At 36.5% G+C, this 16,633-nt stretch overlaps 1 protein-coding gene across 1 annotated transcript in view; it reads left to right on the forward strand.

Annotated features, from left to right (window-relative positions):
- The first annotated feature begins 1,919 nt into the window (after positions 1-1,919).
- Positions 1,920-16,633, forward strand: part of LOC114456908 (sodium- and chloride-dependent glycine transporter 2-like) — a 36,178-nt gene continuing 21,464 nt past the window's right edge. The window contains exons 1-11 of the mRNA XM_028438972.1: positions 1,920-2,056; positions 2,996-3,451; positions 5,145-5,292; positions 5,629-5,760; positions 5,921-6,094; positions 7,989-8,139; positions 9,886-10,018; positions 11,897-12,031; positions 12,976-13,079; positions 13,918-14,042; positions 14,696-14,808. Of these exons, the coding sequence (XP_028294773.1) occupies positions 2,054-2,056; positions 2,996-3,451; positions 5,145-5,292; positions 5,629-5,760; positions 5,921-6,094; positions 7,989-8,139; positions 9,886-10,018; positions 11,897-12,031; positions 12,976-13,079; positions 13,918-14,042; positions 14,696-14,808 (1,674 nt within the window). The 5' untranslated portion in view covers positions 1,920-2,053. The remainder of the gene's footprint in view (positions 2,057-2,995; positions 3,452-5,144; positions 5,293-5,628; positions 5,761-5,920; positions 6,095-7,988; positions 8,140-9,885; positions 10,019-11,896; positions 12,032-12,975; positions 13,080-13,917; positions 14,043-14,695; positions 14,809-16,633) is intronic.

A 16,633-nucleotide genomic window follows, 5' to 3' on the forward strand; every position in this document is an offset into this window, starting at 1 on the left:
CCCGCATTCATTTAAATGTGGGTCATTTTACAAAACCATGGAGTCAAGCCAACAATCCGTTTAAATCAGTGGTTGAAAGCAGCTGAACGACTATATATCCATAGTTGATCCCAACACACACGGTACATGTGCGCAGGGTTTGCGTTAAACGCGCGTAAAACTCTTCAAACGCCGCATGCGTCACAAGGAGCTCCTTCTGCACGAACCCAACCTATGAGCAGCGGAAATCCATTAGAAATCCTCTCTGTCACCGATGGTAACGTCATCAAACCCGAGGCGGCAATAAACACGCCCCCCGTGGGGGTCTCTAATCTGAGGTTAGCGGAAGTTTACAAGGGCAGGGTCGTTCACATGCAGGGCCCCGAGAGGGTCCTCAGAGGGACGCAACCCGGAAACCTATAACATATAATGATGCAAAGGTCAAGGACATTTACAACATTTAAAATGAACGAGGAATGTGTTTGATGTGGAGAAAATAAAAAAAATTAAAAAAAATAAATACTGTTTTAGGTGTGTTTTAAAAATAAATTATAGCAATTAATCAAAACAAAGCTTGAATTTTTTTAAACATCAATCACTAACATTAAAATATTTTAATACAAATAAATCCAAACATACACTTAAAATTGTTTCGTGTAATTTATTATTAATAATAATAATAATAATAATAATAATAAAGTCCAATGAGATTCTATATTTTAAAGAAATATAGGCTAAATATTATCTTCATATTAAACTCATTGTGTTATGTTGCAGAAATAAAAGACAGAAGTGTAACTGTATTGTTGTTTCAAATGACATGTGACAATGACTGTTGCAGTTTGCCTTTGTTTAATGTCATTATTTTTTTATGGAGGGGGCAGATATGTTTCATTTTTTTTCTGCTCCTTTTCATTCATTTTTTCTTCATCATTGAGAATAAAGAAAGTAGCTTTAATGTCTTGAATGAAATAAATAAGTAAACTATCTTCAAAACAATATTATTATTACTGTTATATTTTTTTTCATCCTAGCCTAGCCATACCGTCCCCTTAGAGAAACAATTGTTTTGGTGCAGCAATGATGGACTCGTTTGGAATTGTTGAGGCCTGGCTAACTAGTGCATTGTGTGGATTACATCCTGGAAAATATGTATTTAAATAAAGATGTATTAACATATTGTTGTTTTTAGGGGGAAGGTTATCATCCTAAAGATTGAGCAGAGCCATTGCTCAATTGTCAGCCTGGCAGTAAAGTATAAGCGCAATGCAGTGTTTTAGGATCCACTAGTGTGCACTGCCAGCACTCTTTAGGCTCCTGTAACCCCCCCACCCCCACCCCCATCCTCAGCAATGGACTTGAGCAAATAATGAGTGCCTTTATGAAGACCTCGCCTACTTTCCCCCCTGTCTTTGATCATTGTACCTATCGATGACGCACAAAGAGACGCCCAGAGCGTGCGTAAAGTCAGTTAAGCGTAAACAACTATTAATAGTTCAGATGGCTTTAGTGTAGGCCACGCCTCTTTAAAACGTTAGGTTTTATTTGTACTTTTCTATCTTAAAAGATGTTGAATAACATTGAAGTCCTATTTTTAACAGGGAGGCATAAAACAAAACCTGTATTTTGTACTTTTAATAATGTAGAGGCCTCGAGTTATGAGATTTGTTCGCAATTATAACCTTTATTAGACTCTTATTTTGGAACATTTTGCGTAAAAAGTTCTTTTTCCAGTTGTGAATGAATGTGAACACCGTCTGTTGGCTCTGGATCCCGCGCTCTTGCCTGAAACTTGCGTAACCAAGAACGCAACGCCCACGCGCCATGTCTTTACGCACGCAAACACACGTGCGCGCCTCCATCATCACGGATCTTACTCACTGTCCCTCCTTGGCCAATGATTTATCAAACTCCTATTATCAAGAATATGTCAGTGGAAGGGCACCTTGCGCTGCTCTGACGCACACTCGAGGCTTTCTGTAGAAAAGCTTTGGCACGCGTTGCTGGAGTGGATTCAAACCAGTGTTCTCCCAGTCCTGCACAGGAGCACATCAGCAGCAGCAGATCTGCAGACATGGTAAGTTTTCATACTTTATCTGAAACTTCACCGTTTACATCTGGGTTGATGCGTAAATCTTTTTTTTTTTTTTTTTTTTTACTCTTACGCGTTTTTAAACACGATAGCGCAGAGTTCACTTTCTGGAACTGTCCGTGGTTCTGAAACCACAACTCTCTCTCTCTCCCCCCCACCCACCCCCTTTTTTCTTTGTTTCTTTCTTTAACAATTTACAACTTTTTTAAAAAATGTGTTCAGGATTCATTTTTTTAATTTTTTTTATTGTAGGTTAAACAACAAAAATTAGTTCATCTTTTTGCTTTATTTTGTATATAGTTTTCCATAGACATAACCAGACATAAAGTTTTGTGTGCTCTTAAAACAATGGGATGAAATTCAAAAATTTAAAAAATCTAAATGAGTGCCTGATTTCCCCATTTTTGAAAAAAATAATAATAATTTTATATAATTTTGATACTATATTAAAAACACAAATTATTGTTCAGGAAAAGAAAAGATTTTCTTAGTTTTTCCTCCAGTCAAAATGAAATTATCGAGTGTCATCTGTAACTGTACCCCGGTTTTTCCCGTTGATCCCCCGCATGCCCGCGGGGAGATATGGAGCCACTGAGACCCGCAGCAGCTTGTCTAGTGCCCATAAAACCAGTGGACGTGTGTGGCTGAATGACATGAGAGGGGAAATGGGGCGTAAAATTAAAAAATCTTGCGGAAAGCGAGATCTGGAGACGCAACCCCCTCCTCCGTCCCTCTCCCTCCCCATCTCCCTCACTCCTGCTCCCGGTAGACGGTGAGCAGCAGCCGAAGGGAAAGCTGCTGCACACTGCAGGAAAACCCGCACAGAAAGTGGATTTTCCCCTTCAGACATGAGCTACAGCAGCAGCAGAAGCACTAGTGGCCCCTGGTTCCTGTCCTGCTGATTGTGTCGCTCCAATGTTTCAGGATTTTTCCGAGCAGAGAGACATGACGTCCAAACCGACCAACGCTCCCAGCAACACCAGCACCAGCACCAGTTACATCCCCATGCAGCAGCCCGACGGAGCTGCGGGATTTACAGCAAACAAACCGGACACCTGCACCGCTCCATGCGCACCCCCGGCCCCGGCCCCGCACCATCACCCCGCGCCGCAGCCGCCGCCCCCCTCCAACGAGAGCAAAACTTTTTGTCCCACGGAGAGTAAACCTGGGGACGCGGACAGCAATAAGGCCTATGGGACGTTTAGGGGGACCCCGCCACCGGTGCCAGGGTCAGTGGCCGCCAATTCGGCCTTTAGGAAAGATTCCGGGGCAACTACGGAGCAGAACAACGCAACTGGCAACTGGACCACTATGAGCCAGACCACCATTATACTGGGAGCTGATGGGAACACGTCAGTCCAGCCCGGATCAACAACAGTGGTGAGTCGCTTTAAAGTACACTTCCCTTACCCGATATATCGATATTTCTATTTTGGCAATATAGAAAATGACAATATCGCCTATATTGATATATTCTTATTTTATTGCTTATTTTACATTAAAATACTTGTTTTAGGAGTTGCTGTTTTTACTCCTTCTCAGAACAGCATGAAAAGCACAGTTTGATGCATTTCTGCGCGTGTCCATACTCACTCACACATGCTGTCCCTAATAGGAGAATTAGCTAAATGTGCACATATGTGCTGTTAATAAATGTGCGTGTGTGGCATTTTACATCAGCAAATGTAACTGAGAATTGTTTTTCTGACAAGACTTTTTTGAATTAAAAATATCAAGAATTTTATTGTATATCGCTATTTTGAGAAAAAATATCGAGATAAGAATTTTTGGTCCATATCGCCCAGCTCTACCTGAGAGCGGCGTTTGCGTGCATGCGTGTGCGTGCGTGTGTGAACGAGTGCGCTGTGGTTTGGAGTTTGAAATGATGGAGAAGCTGAATGACTTCTTGGATCCACAAAGTGAGGCGGTGCATTGTGGTTGTAGTGCACGTGATGTGTGCGTAAAACTGAGGAAATCCAGAGGACGTTTGAGGACAGAATCAGAAAGTTTATGGCTTAATTATACTTAAAATTAAATGTTTATTTAAAAAAAAAAAAAAAAAATCAGAGCTAAATTATTATTGTTTTTAATGCATAAAGACTTTCTTGATTTGTCTGATGTGTTTTAACTGGTGTGCGCATGCTCGGTGTTAAACTCCCCATAAAGGCTACATTTTAGTGCCAGGTTCTCCTGTTTTACGCACCGTGCCCTGTCCAAGTCTGACGCACCGCAAAAAACTGAGGAAAACGATTGAACAAGACGCAAAATGCTCTTTGCCACGTTTTGTTCTTATTTGTCGCTTTAAGATAAATTATAACTGGTATTCTCTGGCAGCGTGGTCACGGGTAATATCAGTAAAATCCTACTCTCGCGGTATTTTGGGTGTGCACTCATGGTATAGCCCACAATCCCAGGTGTTGCCCAGATGTGAGGCATGCTCTGTAGCACGCGGGACTGCGGATCGTTTCCAATCACTGTCAGGGCTTCCCTTCACACGCACACTCACGCACACTCCTACGCTATTATGAATGAAGCTGTTAGATTGTGTGTGTGGATGCGCGCACATCCAGACCGCGCTGCACATGGAATCATGCATTTTGTGTTTTATGTGCAGTTTTTGATGCCTTTATTTATTTAGATTTTTTTTATTTGATTTTTATTTATTTATTTTTTAGCATTGCTGCATGTAAAATGTGAGGGAATTCTTGATGATTGGGCAAAATGAAGCTGAAGATGATTTTTCAAAATAAAAGCAGATGTGCAAAATCCTGTAAAGGAAATGCTTTTAATGAGAATCAAGTAATTTTCTTTAAAGAGTGCTGAGTTGGATTAAAGGGAAATGTGTTTCAATATTTTTGTATCGATTAAAACTCTTTATTTATGTACATTGTGAAAATAAAACGTGATTCCATTTTTAAGCTTTGAAATTCTAGGTAAGACTTACTTGGATTTTTTTTAAAGTTTTATTTATTTTTTTGTTGTTGAAAATTGTAATTGACCGTTTAGGCCCAATTTTATATTTTTTTAAAAAAAGAGTCATAGATTTCTTTTTTTTTTTTTTATTATTCTTCAGGCTGATGATGATGACGATGGGGGAGATGAGAATAAGGCCAGAGGAAACTGGTCCAATAAACTAGATTTTATTCTGTCCATGGTTGGCTATGCAGTGGGACTGGGGAACGTGTGGAGGTTTCCTTATCTTGCTTTCCAAAACGGTGGAGGTAAGATAAAAGAAGGATGAAAAAATGAGAATTCCCACTGAATATTTGCTATTTTTGGCCAATTTATGAACGAAAGAAATGCTAATATATATATATATATATATATATATATATATATATATATATATATATATATATATATATATATATATAAAGCATTTCTTTCGTTCATAAATATATATATATATATTTGTATAAACTGGATACAAATAAATATAATGTAATGCTGATAAGCCAATATCATGGACATTGAATTCATATTATTATGAAATCCTGTGTCAGGGTTTCCTGTTTGGACTGCACGTGTAGCCCATGGTGTTTCCTTTTCCTTTTCAGGAGCTTTTTTAATCCCTTATCTAACGATGCTGGGCATCGCTGGGATTCCCATCTTTTTACTGGAGGTCTCCCTGGGCCAGTTCGCCAGTCAGGGCCCAGTATCAGTGTGGAAATGCATCCCAGCTCTGCAAGGTAAACTGTCTGCACCGAATCACTTTAAACAAAAAACAACAACCACAAAAAAAATAATAAAGAAAAACAAAAACAGAATAAACACAACAATTATTTTTTTCTCATTAAGACTACCCATTAAGAGTAATGCATATATTTCCGTCTGATTTATTTATTTTAGGTTGCGGGATTGCCATGTTGATAATATCTGTCTTGATAGCCATATACTATAATATTATTATGTGCTGGACACTGTACTACCTGTTCGCTTCGTTGAAGGGCTCACTGCCATGGGCTAACTGTAGGAATGAGTGGAACACGGTGGAATGTAAGGACAAAGACATGCTGCTGTTAGGTAAGACACACGCACACGCATGCACACGCACGCACACTTCTTCACAATGCGCAATGCGTCATCCCCCCCCCCCCCCCCTCCCCCCCATCGAGGTGTCCTGCAGTATAATGAATCCTGACCTGTGATCTCTGCAGTGTTTTTACTCCCCAAAATCTTTTTTTCTGAGTCAGTTTGCTTCTGTTTGCTACGAAACAGACACATTCATATTAATATATATATATTATATCTACATATTTGTATTTTCTACCTCTATTTTTATGGAAATGCTCCTTTTATTCACCCCCCCCCCAAAAAAAAAACTGCTGCAGCCCCCCCTCACTGCTTGTTTGTCTGCATTCAAACTTCCAGGTCAATACATTTTAATTCTAGAAAACGTTAAAACAACCGCGTGGATGTTAAAAGTTGAAAACCGTTTAGTTTTGAGGAATAATCCCGTCTAGGAATTTAGTGAAATCAGCAGAAAAACTGCTTGCTTGACAAATTTACTGTACGAAGCCAAAGCTGCTGCTGCAGTGGTGCATTGTGGGAGCTACTGACCCCTGGTGGTCACTACATGTGCTACACCATTTGTCTCCTTTCTCTAAGCAAATAAAACACAATGTATTTACTGAGATGATTAGTGTTTTAATTCATTTTCATTTTTTTATTCAGTCATATGTTAAAAAAAAATTGCATTTCATTAACTTAATTTATTTGTTTTGAGCAGGGACAAAAAATAAACAAAAATAAACAAAAAAAAAAAAACTATTAGTGTACAAAGAAAGCCCAACAGAGAAAACAATATATGCAATCCATGAGAACTTATAATTGCAATAAAATGTTTGCTCGAGTTGGAAGAAGAAAGACTTATTTAATCCCATTTCTTAATTGTGCAATTTTATCACAATGCTTCCTATAGTTTGTTTGGACTTCTAGAAGTCTACAAACAAATACTAAACAGAATAGGACAAAGTGACTCAATAATAATCAGTAAAATATACAAGAATACAATGCGAAATACAAACAATGGTAATAAATGCACAGATAAAGACAAGACTAGCCATAGATGTAACTCAAAGCTCTTAAAATGCCAAATTCAAACTATTTCCAAAGCAAATAATTCACTTTAATGCAAAGACGAGAGTAAAAATATTTATATTGGCTAATGTAAGGAGAGGCAAATTTATTTGTGAAGCGCATTTCATACACACAAGGCAATTTAATGTGCTTTACATGATGAAAAAAGTGCGTCAGAAAACATTAAACAAATTTAAAAATTATCCAAAAACATCAATCATAGTTCCAAATTAACAATACAAATATTATTATTTAAAAAAATATATATTTATTAGGTTTTTAATAGCTTAACAACACACACACACACACACACACACGGCTCATGTATACATTATGATAGACATTCAAAGTCAAACAGCTCTCTGGCTCAGGATATACTGTATATCATGTAATATACAACTTCATCAGTATTGTTGTAATTATATAATTACAGTTGAAATGAAATGAATCAATATTAAATTATTTTCATGAATAAAATGCAACACACAATTCTGTATTCTTTCTCTTTCTCAAATACAAATCTATTTCAAATAAAATGCAGTATAAAAATATTTCATTGTTGTAGATGATGTTTGTAAAAAAATAGTTAAATTTTTACAGCATTTTGAACTTTGAAAATATTAAAAAATGGCATCAGTTTTTCCACTTATGAAGCCATAATTCATTGTTAAATATATATTGTGTCTTGGTGCAGTTTATGTATTTTATTCATGTATTGTTGTTGTGTTGTAGTAAATGTGCACCATCTGTTTGTTGTGACGTGACAGTAAATCCGTGTCCCACTGCAGCTGTTCTCAGCTGATCAACGTTGACGTGTGTCGCTTTCTGATTGGAACAGACTCCTGCATCTTGCGGGACAGAAACATCTCATCCATCAAGAACTCCACTTTCTGTCTGTCTGCAAACGCTGTGGGAAACCTGTCAAAGCTGATAAACATGACAGTGGATGGAAACAAGACCTACGTCAGCCCCAGCGAGGAATACTTCAAGTGAGTCGCAGCAGAATTACTGCTTTTCTCTCAAATTTGATACACACTGTATCTCAGTGTGGTTTTTTTATTGATAAAATTATTGGCTACTGCTTTAAACGTTTGAGGAAAGATATTTTTGCAGCTTAAAAGTAATATTTTCTTGAAAAAACAGCGATTGTTTGCACAACAGTCAAAGCTTATATTTAACTTAATACTTCCAGTGAGTGTTGCTTTACCTTGGAAATCTTTATGGTCTGATGGAAAACTTAAAAAATATAGTTAGTTATTAGCACAAAGTTGAAGATTTTTTAAGAGAATAACTGCTTTTTCTTAAATGTTGATACACAATGTATCTTAATATATATTGTATTGATTAAATTAGTGTTTTTGCAGCTCATAAATCACTTTTTATTTTTTTCTCTGTCTTTTTCTCTCTGCGCATGCTGTCAAAGGTCAACACGACAGGAAGTGCAATCTTTTTAAGACAGCAATGTATGTTTTGTTACTGCAATTAATTAAAATAATTTATTTTATTGCATAATTGTGACCATCACCAGCCCTCCCTAGGGAGGATATAAAAAGGGAGAGCAGTGTTACACCTGGGTGAGGGGGAAGGGAACAGGGAGGAGAGACTCAAGGTAGGAAATGGAAAGGGTGGGGAAGAGTTGATTATTTTAAAGTTTTCAAAAATCACTTTGTGAGACAGTTTCTCTGCTTGTTCTCCATGTTTTGTGCAAAACATTGCAATAATGCTCAATTCTTCTCAGTGAATCAATACATGACCATTCTAATATTAAAGCTGCAGTTTGTAGAATCGTGAGACTTGTATAGAAACAACCATGCCCCTCCCCTCCCTGCTTCCAAACTATCGTCCCTTAACGGTATCCCCATGAACACACACAACTGTGGAGCTCTTTGCAACTTTGTTCTAAATAGACACTAGTGACAAATGTAGTGACTTTAGTTTGTGTTATTGGAGAGTTTTCTGATGTTTTAGTTCAGAGGTCTCAACATGGTGCGTGCGGGCCCCAGGTAGCCACATGGTCCAGGGGCCCTCAGGAGCTCTAGACACTAGTGAGCTCCATCTAAAATCTGATTAACTTTCCAGGATTCAAACTCACAAAGATAAATATGTGGTTATTACTTACTAGAGTTAAATACTGCTGATAAGGTTTTTGTATTAAATGAACCATCTTTAAATGTTTATTTTTACTGAAACATTGGGACAAATGTTTTTAGGTGTTGCAGAGATTTGGTGTATGGTCAGTGGTATGTTTTATATGATATATTTTCCAAAAACTCAAGGTGGATTTACGTAAAATATGACATAATTGTTAATTTTACATGTTTCACGATGAGTTAAAAGTTGTTTGTTAGTAGTTAGTGAAATAGGAAGATGATAATTTTCTATGAAATGTAATGAAAATGAAACAGTTGCATAAATTAGGAGAAATAAAGTGTTTCATGTTGAAACTTAAACATTTCCTACCTTTTTCAGTTACTGCTCGTCTTCCTCATGATCTTACCCTCTAATTAAAGTGAAACAGTCAATGTTTAGTATTTAATAAGTGTTTTTCTAACTGGTTGCCCTTCGGACTATTCAGTACCTATAAAGTACCTCAGTTTTTCAGAAAGGTTGGTGACTTTTGTCAGTGACAAACGGACACGTGTTCCCTTTAAGAGTACAGGAAACCCATCAGGAATAACCCGGTTTCATCTTGTTGCTATGGCGATTGATTTCATCTTCCACTCCTTTAATCCCAGGTACAACGTGCTGCACATTTCCAAAGGGATTGAATATCCAGGGGACCTCCGTTGGCCCCTGGCCGGATGCCTCTTCCTGGCCTGGCTCATTGTCTACGCCTCCCTGGCCAAAGGAATCAAATCATCAGGCAAGGTAAACATATGTCATAGCTGCAGATGGAGCTTTCTTTACACTTTTGTACTAGTTAAACACATATTTGTTAAATAATCTGGTAATAATAGGTGAAACTTCATCCTTTGAACCACATGTGTCAAACTCGAGGCCCGCGGGCCAATTTTGGCCCGCTAGAGCATCGAGTCCGGCCCACAGGAAGATTTTGTTTAAAGTTAAAAATCCAGCAAAAACATGACTTTCACAACATGAAATTCTCAAAAATTATCCAACAGAATTCTGGCAAATTACGCTGCAAATTTCCAGAAAATTACTTGCAAAGTCAAGGCGTTTTGAATTTGTGCTTTGTTTTTAAGAAAAACATCCTTTTTCCTTTGGTCCGGCCCACTTGATTTCAAACTGGGTTGTATGTGGCCCTTGAACTAAATTAGTTTGACACCCCTACTGTAAACAATGGAATATACCATTTGCAGACACGGATAACTGCAAGCAAAGATCCCAGCATGTCTCAAAACAACATAAGGAGAATTTCAGAGGCTGGTATCTTTATTATTAACCTTTATCTGTCCAAAATATTGATATATAAATTTGAATTATCTTGCGTGATCGTAAAGGATTAACAGACTTATGTCGACAAGGCCTTTACATTTAAATAGTTTTAATGTATTGAGAAAGGGAGGAAATCTCTTTGTAGTGTTTAAAGTTGTTGGTTTGAAAATGGAATATTTTATACTTTAACAAACTCTCTAAAAGTATGTTAAACCATTGCACATCGGTACAGTGTGTTGCAGCAACAGCACAACTACATGGTTTGGCATTTTGCATCTGATCAGCACAGAATTTGTGTTTGTATTTTGCATTGATTATATTCACATAACTTTCACAACCAATATGAGCATTAATACAGGAAAAAATAAAGAGTTGGTGTTTTTTTTGTTGTATTGTGGTGTTTTTCTGTCATTTTTGTTGTTGTTTTGTGCACTTTTGTTTTTGTTTTGTGTATTTTTGTTATTTTTTAGTGTGTTTTTGTTATCGTTTTAGGTCTTATAGTGTTTTTGATGTCATTTTTGTCTGTGTGTTGTCATTTTTGTATTTTTCTGTCATTTTTGTATTTTTCTGTCATTTGTGTGTTTTTTGGAGTCATTGTGTGTGTGTTTACGCATTTACCGTGATTTAGTTTGAATTTTTTATTTGTACAATGAATTTAGTCCAACATGGTAAAGTTCAGTTGGCGTAGCTGGTAAACAGGTGAAAGCAAAATGTCAAATCAGCCAAAACTTCAGGAAAACGTGGATAAATCCCCCAAAAGCATGGACAAGTGGCAGGCATCGATCTGATGTTGTGCATGACTTAAAACACACTTTAACACACAAAACAATAAAACAATGCACAAAATTATGTCAAAAATACACAAGACAAAAACAAAAATAGCAAAACAACAGCAAAAATGACAGAAAAACACAAAACGACCAAAACTCACAAACTCTTTGTTTTTTCCTGTATTAATGCTCAGATTTATTATTATTCTAAATGCTGTGATAAAAGTCGCCTATCTCTGATTTTGATAATTAATAGTGTAACTGGTGGTGTTGGGCTGCCCTCTGCTGGAGAAAGGGAAGAAATGCACTACCTTAGAAATGTTTTTGTCTCTTTACAGTAATAGAGTTTTTTCATGAGAATGAATGTCTATTGACACCTTACCTACCACTTTGCATATTATATGCAAATTTCTTGTATTTTTAATTTAATGACACAAGTTTTTTCTTTGTTTAATTTTAAAAGTCAAAATCCAAAAGTCACAAATGTATTATTGTACCTTTAAATATTTTTAAATGTTCATCTTTTCTTTGTCTTGGGTGTTACCTTTTCTGTCTTTGAATATGAATTCATATTTTTCAGGTGGTGTATTTTACGGCCACGTTTCCTTACGTGGTGCTGGTAATCCTCCTCATCAGAGGAGTGACTTTACCAGGTGCTGGAGACGGCATCCTTTACTTTATCACACCTAAATGGGAGAAACTCAACGATGCAAAGGTAACTGTGAAAACACTAAATAAAGACAGGGATTGGAGTCTAAAGCGTATTGCATTCACTTAATAAAAACAAAATCTTAATAATATATTTTTTTGGTTTGTTTTTCGGGCTATTTTTTCATGTTTTTGGGCAATTTTTTTTCTTTTGTTTTTTATGCAATTTTCAATAATAATAATACATCAATTTTATATATATATATATATATATATATATATATATATATATATATATATATATTATTTTTATATATATTATTTTTATATATATTATTTTTTATTTTAAAACTTTTTTTGGGGGGAAACTCAAAGTCGCTTTACAGAATTAAGGGGTTATTCTTTCACTCCACACTTAGTGGTGGTAAGCTACTATTGTAGCTACAGTTACCCTGGGGAAGACGTGACTATTTTCTGAGTTTAGGGCCCATTTGAAACAACAAGTATCTCAATAATTCAGAAAAAAAAATGTGCATAAAAACAGAGAAAATTATTGTGAAAACAAATAAAAAATAAAAAAAATGTGCTCAGAAGAACTGAAAAAAATAATCTGAAAAACAGAAAATAAAATTAGTCAGAAAAATAAAAAAAATTACTCCAAAAAACAGAAAAAAATACTCTAAAAAACAAAAGAAAAACAAATTACTCAGAAAAACTGAGAAACATTATTCAGAAAAACTGAAAAAAAATTACTCTGAAAAACAGAAAAAAAATTACTCTGAAAAACAAAAGAAAATTAAATTGCTCTGAAAAACAGAAAAAAAAAATACTCTGAAAAACAGAAAAAAAAACAAAATTGTTCGAAAAACAGAAAAGAATTGCCAAAAAAACAACAAATAATAATAATTTAAAAAAAAAAATCAGATTTTGTTTTTCAAAGTGAGTGCAATACGCTCTGTTAGGATTCTATCATAATTTAGTATTAAACATTCTTTCTTGCATCATGTGCAGGTTTGGAAAGATGCAGCCACTCAGATCTTTTTCTCTCTGTCGGCTGCTTGGGGAGGCCTCATCACCCTCTCTTCTTACAATAAGTTTCACAATAACTGCTACAGGTAAACACTCAAAAGGTAAACTATGCTTCTGGCAGAACATTCTCCACAGATGCATGACGCTGTATCTGTTATGTCGTAATTCACGCTCATGTCAGAGTAATAAATGCCATTTTTTGCAGCCTGTCGTTCAGTGTTTCTTTCACTGTCTCTCACTAACTGTCTATTAATGTCACGTTGTGCAGTTGATAATAATATATATAATTTACACTTACAGATACTTTCATGCAAAATACATTTCAAAGTCAAAACTAGATGAAAAAAAGACATCGAATTGTGACACAAAACTCAACTTTTTTTCTGCCACTAGATGTCACTATTAATACATTTATCTGTTTGTGCGCACATGACACAACAAATTAGAAAACACACACACACACACACACACACAAACAAACTATGTTTTATTAATTCCGGCAAGTTTATTTTGTCTTCTTTTTTCAAAATAAAATACGTAGTTTAATTTATTCAACTTTTTTCAGGAAATTTACTTTGAAACTTACTTTGATCTCCTGACATGTTTGTACTGCTAACTATCAGTCTTCCTCAGAGGCATCTACTGATTGCTTTGATGTATCCATACAAGTTATTTTCTAAGGGAAGCATCAAAGCATCTACTTTTCCTTAGAAAAGAACTCGTAGGGATACGTCAACGCAATCAGTAGATGCCTCTGAGGAAGACTGACAGCTGGCAGTCAAATCATGTCAGGAGATCAAAGTAAATTTCCTGAAAAAAAGTTGTCTGAATCAACTAAACCTTAACACATTTACATGTTTTATTATTGGCAGCCTTTGCACATCAAAGATATATAATGTGGGTGGTTTTTGCTTCTCCTCACAGGGACACCATCATAGTGACATGTACAAACAGTGCCACCAGTATATTTGCTGGGTTTGTCATCTTCTCCGTCATTGGCTTCATGGCACATGAGTTGAAAGTACCGATAGAAAAAGTGGCCGATGAAGGTAAGACTCCATTTCAGAGCTCATTTTAAGATTTTAATTTGAGTTTTTTTTAGATTTTTAACAGGTTAGTGCATCACTTTAACCTGACAGCTATATATATTTGTACATTTGTATTATTATTATTATTATTATTATTTGTATCTACTGTAATGTGTGCACTTGTATTTAATTTGTATTTAATAAACTTTTTTTTCCTTTAATTATGTATGTTTTCTTTTTTTCTTTCTTGTCCTTCTTTGTTTGGTATTTATTCTTTTCATTTGTAATATTTCTCGATCCTCTGTGACATAAGTCATTCCCCCCTGGGATAAAAATAAATAAATTCTGATTCTGATATTTTACAGACCTCTGAAATATTTATGCTATACCCCCAAAGAGCTTTGAGGTCTGCTGATCAGTTTCATCTAACGATCCATAAAATCAGATTAAAACTACGTGACTTTTCAGTGGTAGCGCAGAAATGAAATAATGAGCAACTCTGTCATGTCAAAGAGACTAAAAACCAGAGATGTAAATAGTGCTGATATAATAAGTACTGTTACTTGATTGAAATTGTACTCAAGTGCAGGAAGTTTGTTGTTTATGGAAAGCATGTGTCTGCATGCTTTTGTTCTTTGTGTGTCCGTGTGTGTGTGTGTGTGTGTGTTTAACAGGTCCAGGGATAGCTTTTGTGGTGTATCCAGAGGCGCTGACCAGACTTCCTTTGTCTCCGTTCTGGGCCATCATCTTCTTCCTCATGCTGTTGACTCTGGGTCTGGATACCATGGTATGTACATGTGTGACGTCCTCAGCACACCTTTTACACATATATAAATAAATAAAAGGTTAAAAAGTTTGGATGAGCTCCGGCCGGAGAATGTCTCTGCGCCGAATAGCACGCACCATGTTCCCAAGAATTCAGTCAAATGACTCAGTTCCACTGAGTAAAAAAAGGTCTCTTGACATCCACTCATAGAATATCCATGTCAAATTACAGCCTATTCAACAAGCAATAACGGAGGAGTAGTCATGGGGGGGACCCCCTGGCGCCCTCATCGCACATACGGAGTAATGGGCCCCATTCATATATTGGTATGTGTCAATGATTCGGTACCACCAACTGTCACAATATTTGACTCGAAAAATAAAAGAGAAAACGACTTAAATGGAAATTGCCGGAAAAAGGGGGGTCGGCCTCCGGGCCCCTAATCGAATTGTGTGAGGCATAATCGTAAGATACGTTGAATTACTTTTGAAATGATATATCACACGACCATGTTCTCATAAATTTGGAAATTACTGAAAATGGGGGATGGGCCCCCGGGCCCCATTTAAAAAAGGGCTCCGAGCGTCTCATTATATTCATTCATAGAGTATTCATACCAAACTGCATTCTGATCTAATGAGAACTAACAGAGGAGTAGTCATTTAAATCATGGGGCCCCCGGGTGCCCCTATGACACGTATGGAGTAATGGACCCCATATTATGTATATATCTATATATATATATTGGTATGTGCCAATGATTCGGTACTACCAACCGTCGTAATATTTGAGTTGCTAATAAATGAGGAATCGACTTTAGTCTTTTTTTCTGTGCGTACGCACCCATAGATTATACCTAGACCCAAATTTAAGCCTGATCTGTTCAAGATTAACAGAGGAGTAGCGGATTTAACTCGTGTACACAAGAAGAAGAAAAAGAAGAAGAACAAAGTGAGTGACGTTTTGAGTCCGGTAGCCCAGCCTATAAAAGTGTAATAAAAGCCATTGTATAATGTTATGACAGCCGGGATGAAAGACCTCCTAAAGCGTCTATTTTTGCTTATTTCCTGATACATTCATTTGGGAAAGCAATGAGGTTATTTTGGCAATATTTTTGAATCCACTTCTGAGAATTTTAGGCTTTAAATTGAGTGCGAAAAGCAACATAAATGTGAAGTTCAGAGATGTCGCTCTGTCTCACATATGGCAGCCCATCAGCCCCAGAGCCACAAACCATGTCAAAAAAATGTGGTTTTCCACATTTTTGAAAGTCAGTGTGTGTGTGTGTGTGTGTGTGTGTGTGTGTGTGTGTGTGTGTGTGTGTGTGTGTGTGTGTGTGTGTGTGTGTGTGTGTGTGTGTGTGTGTGTCTGGGAGAGAAGGATGGAGGGTTGAAAGCAGACATGTTGGACAGCTGCAGGTGCTTCTGGCAGGGAATTAAAGAAGAAGTTAAAAAAAAGTATCTCATATGAAGATATGCACAAAAGTAAAAGCTGACTCTAGCAGAGTTTCACAGCGAGGCTTGATCAGCAAAAAACCGCTGGACTGACAGAGACACGTCGTAGGATGGGAACTAAATAAAAAAAAAAAAAAAAAAAAAAAAAAAAAAAAAAAAAAAAAAAAAAAAAAAAGGATGGGAACTAAACACTGGAAAGAAATAAACTGAGCAACTGGAAATAGCAGTGAAACTAGTGACAAAGCCAACACTTTAATCTGTAAACACACCAGATAGAGAAAGAAAAAGGAAGCAGATTGGTCCTGAACTGAACAAAGTAAAGAAAATAATGAGAAAACCCAAACTATCAAACACACTTCAGTAGCCATGTGCTCTGCTTTCATCCATTGTAA

Source organism: Gouania willdenowi, chromosome 3 (genome assembly GCF_900634775.1).
Source record: "Gouania willdenowi chromosome 3, fGouWil2.1, whole genome shotgun sequence".
Classification (NCBI taxonomy): Eukaryota; Metazoa; Chordata; class Actinopteri; order Blenniiformes; family Gobiesocidae; genus Gouania; species Gouania willdenowi.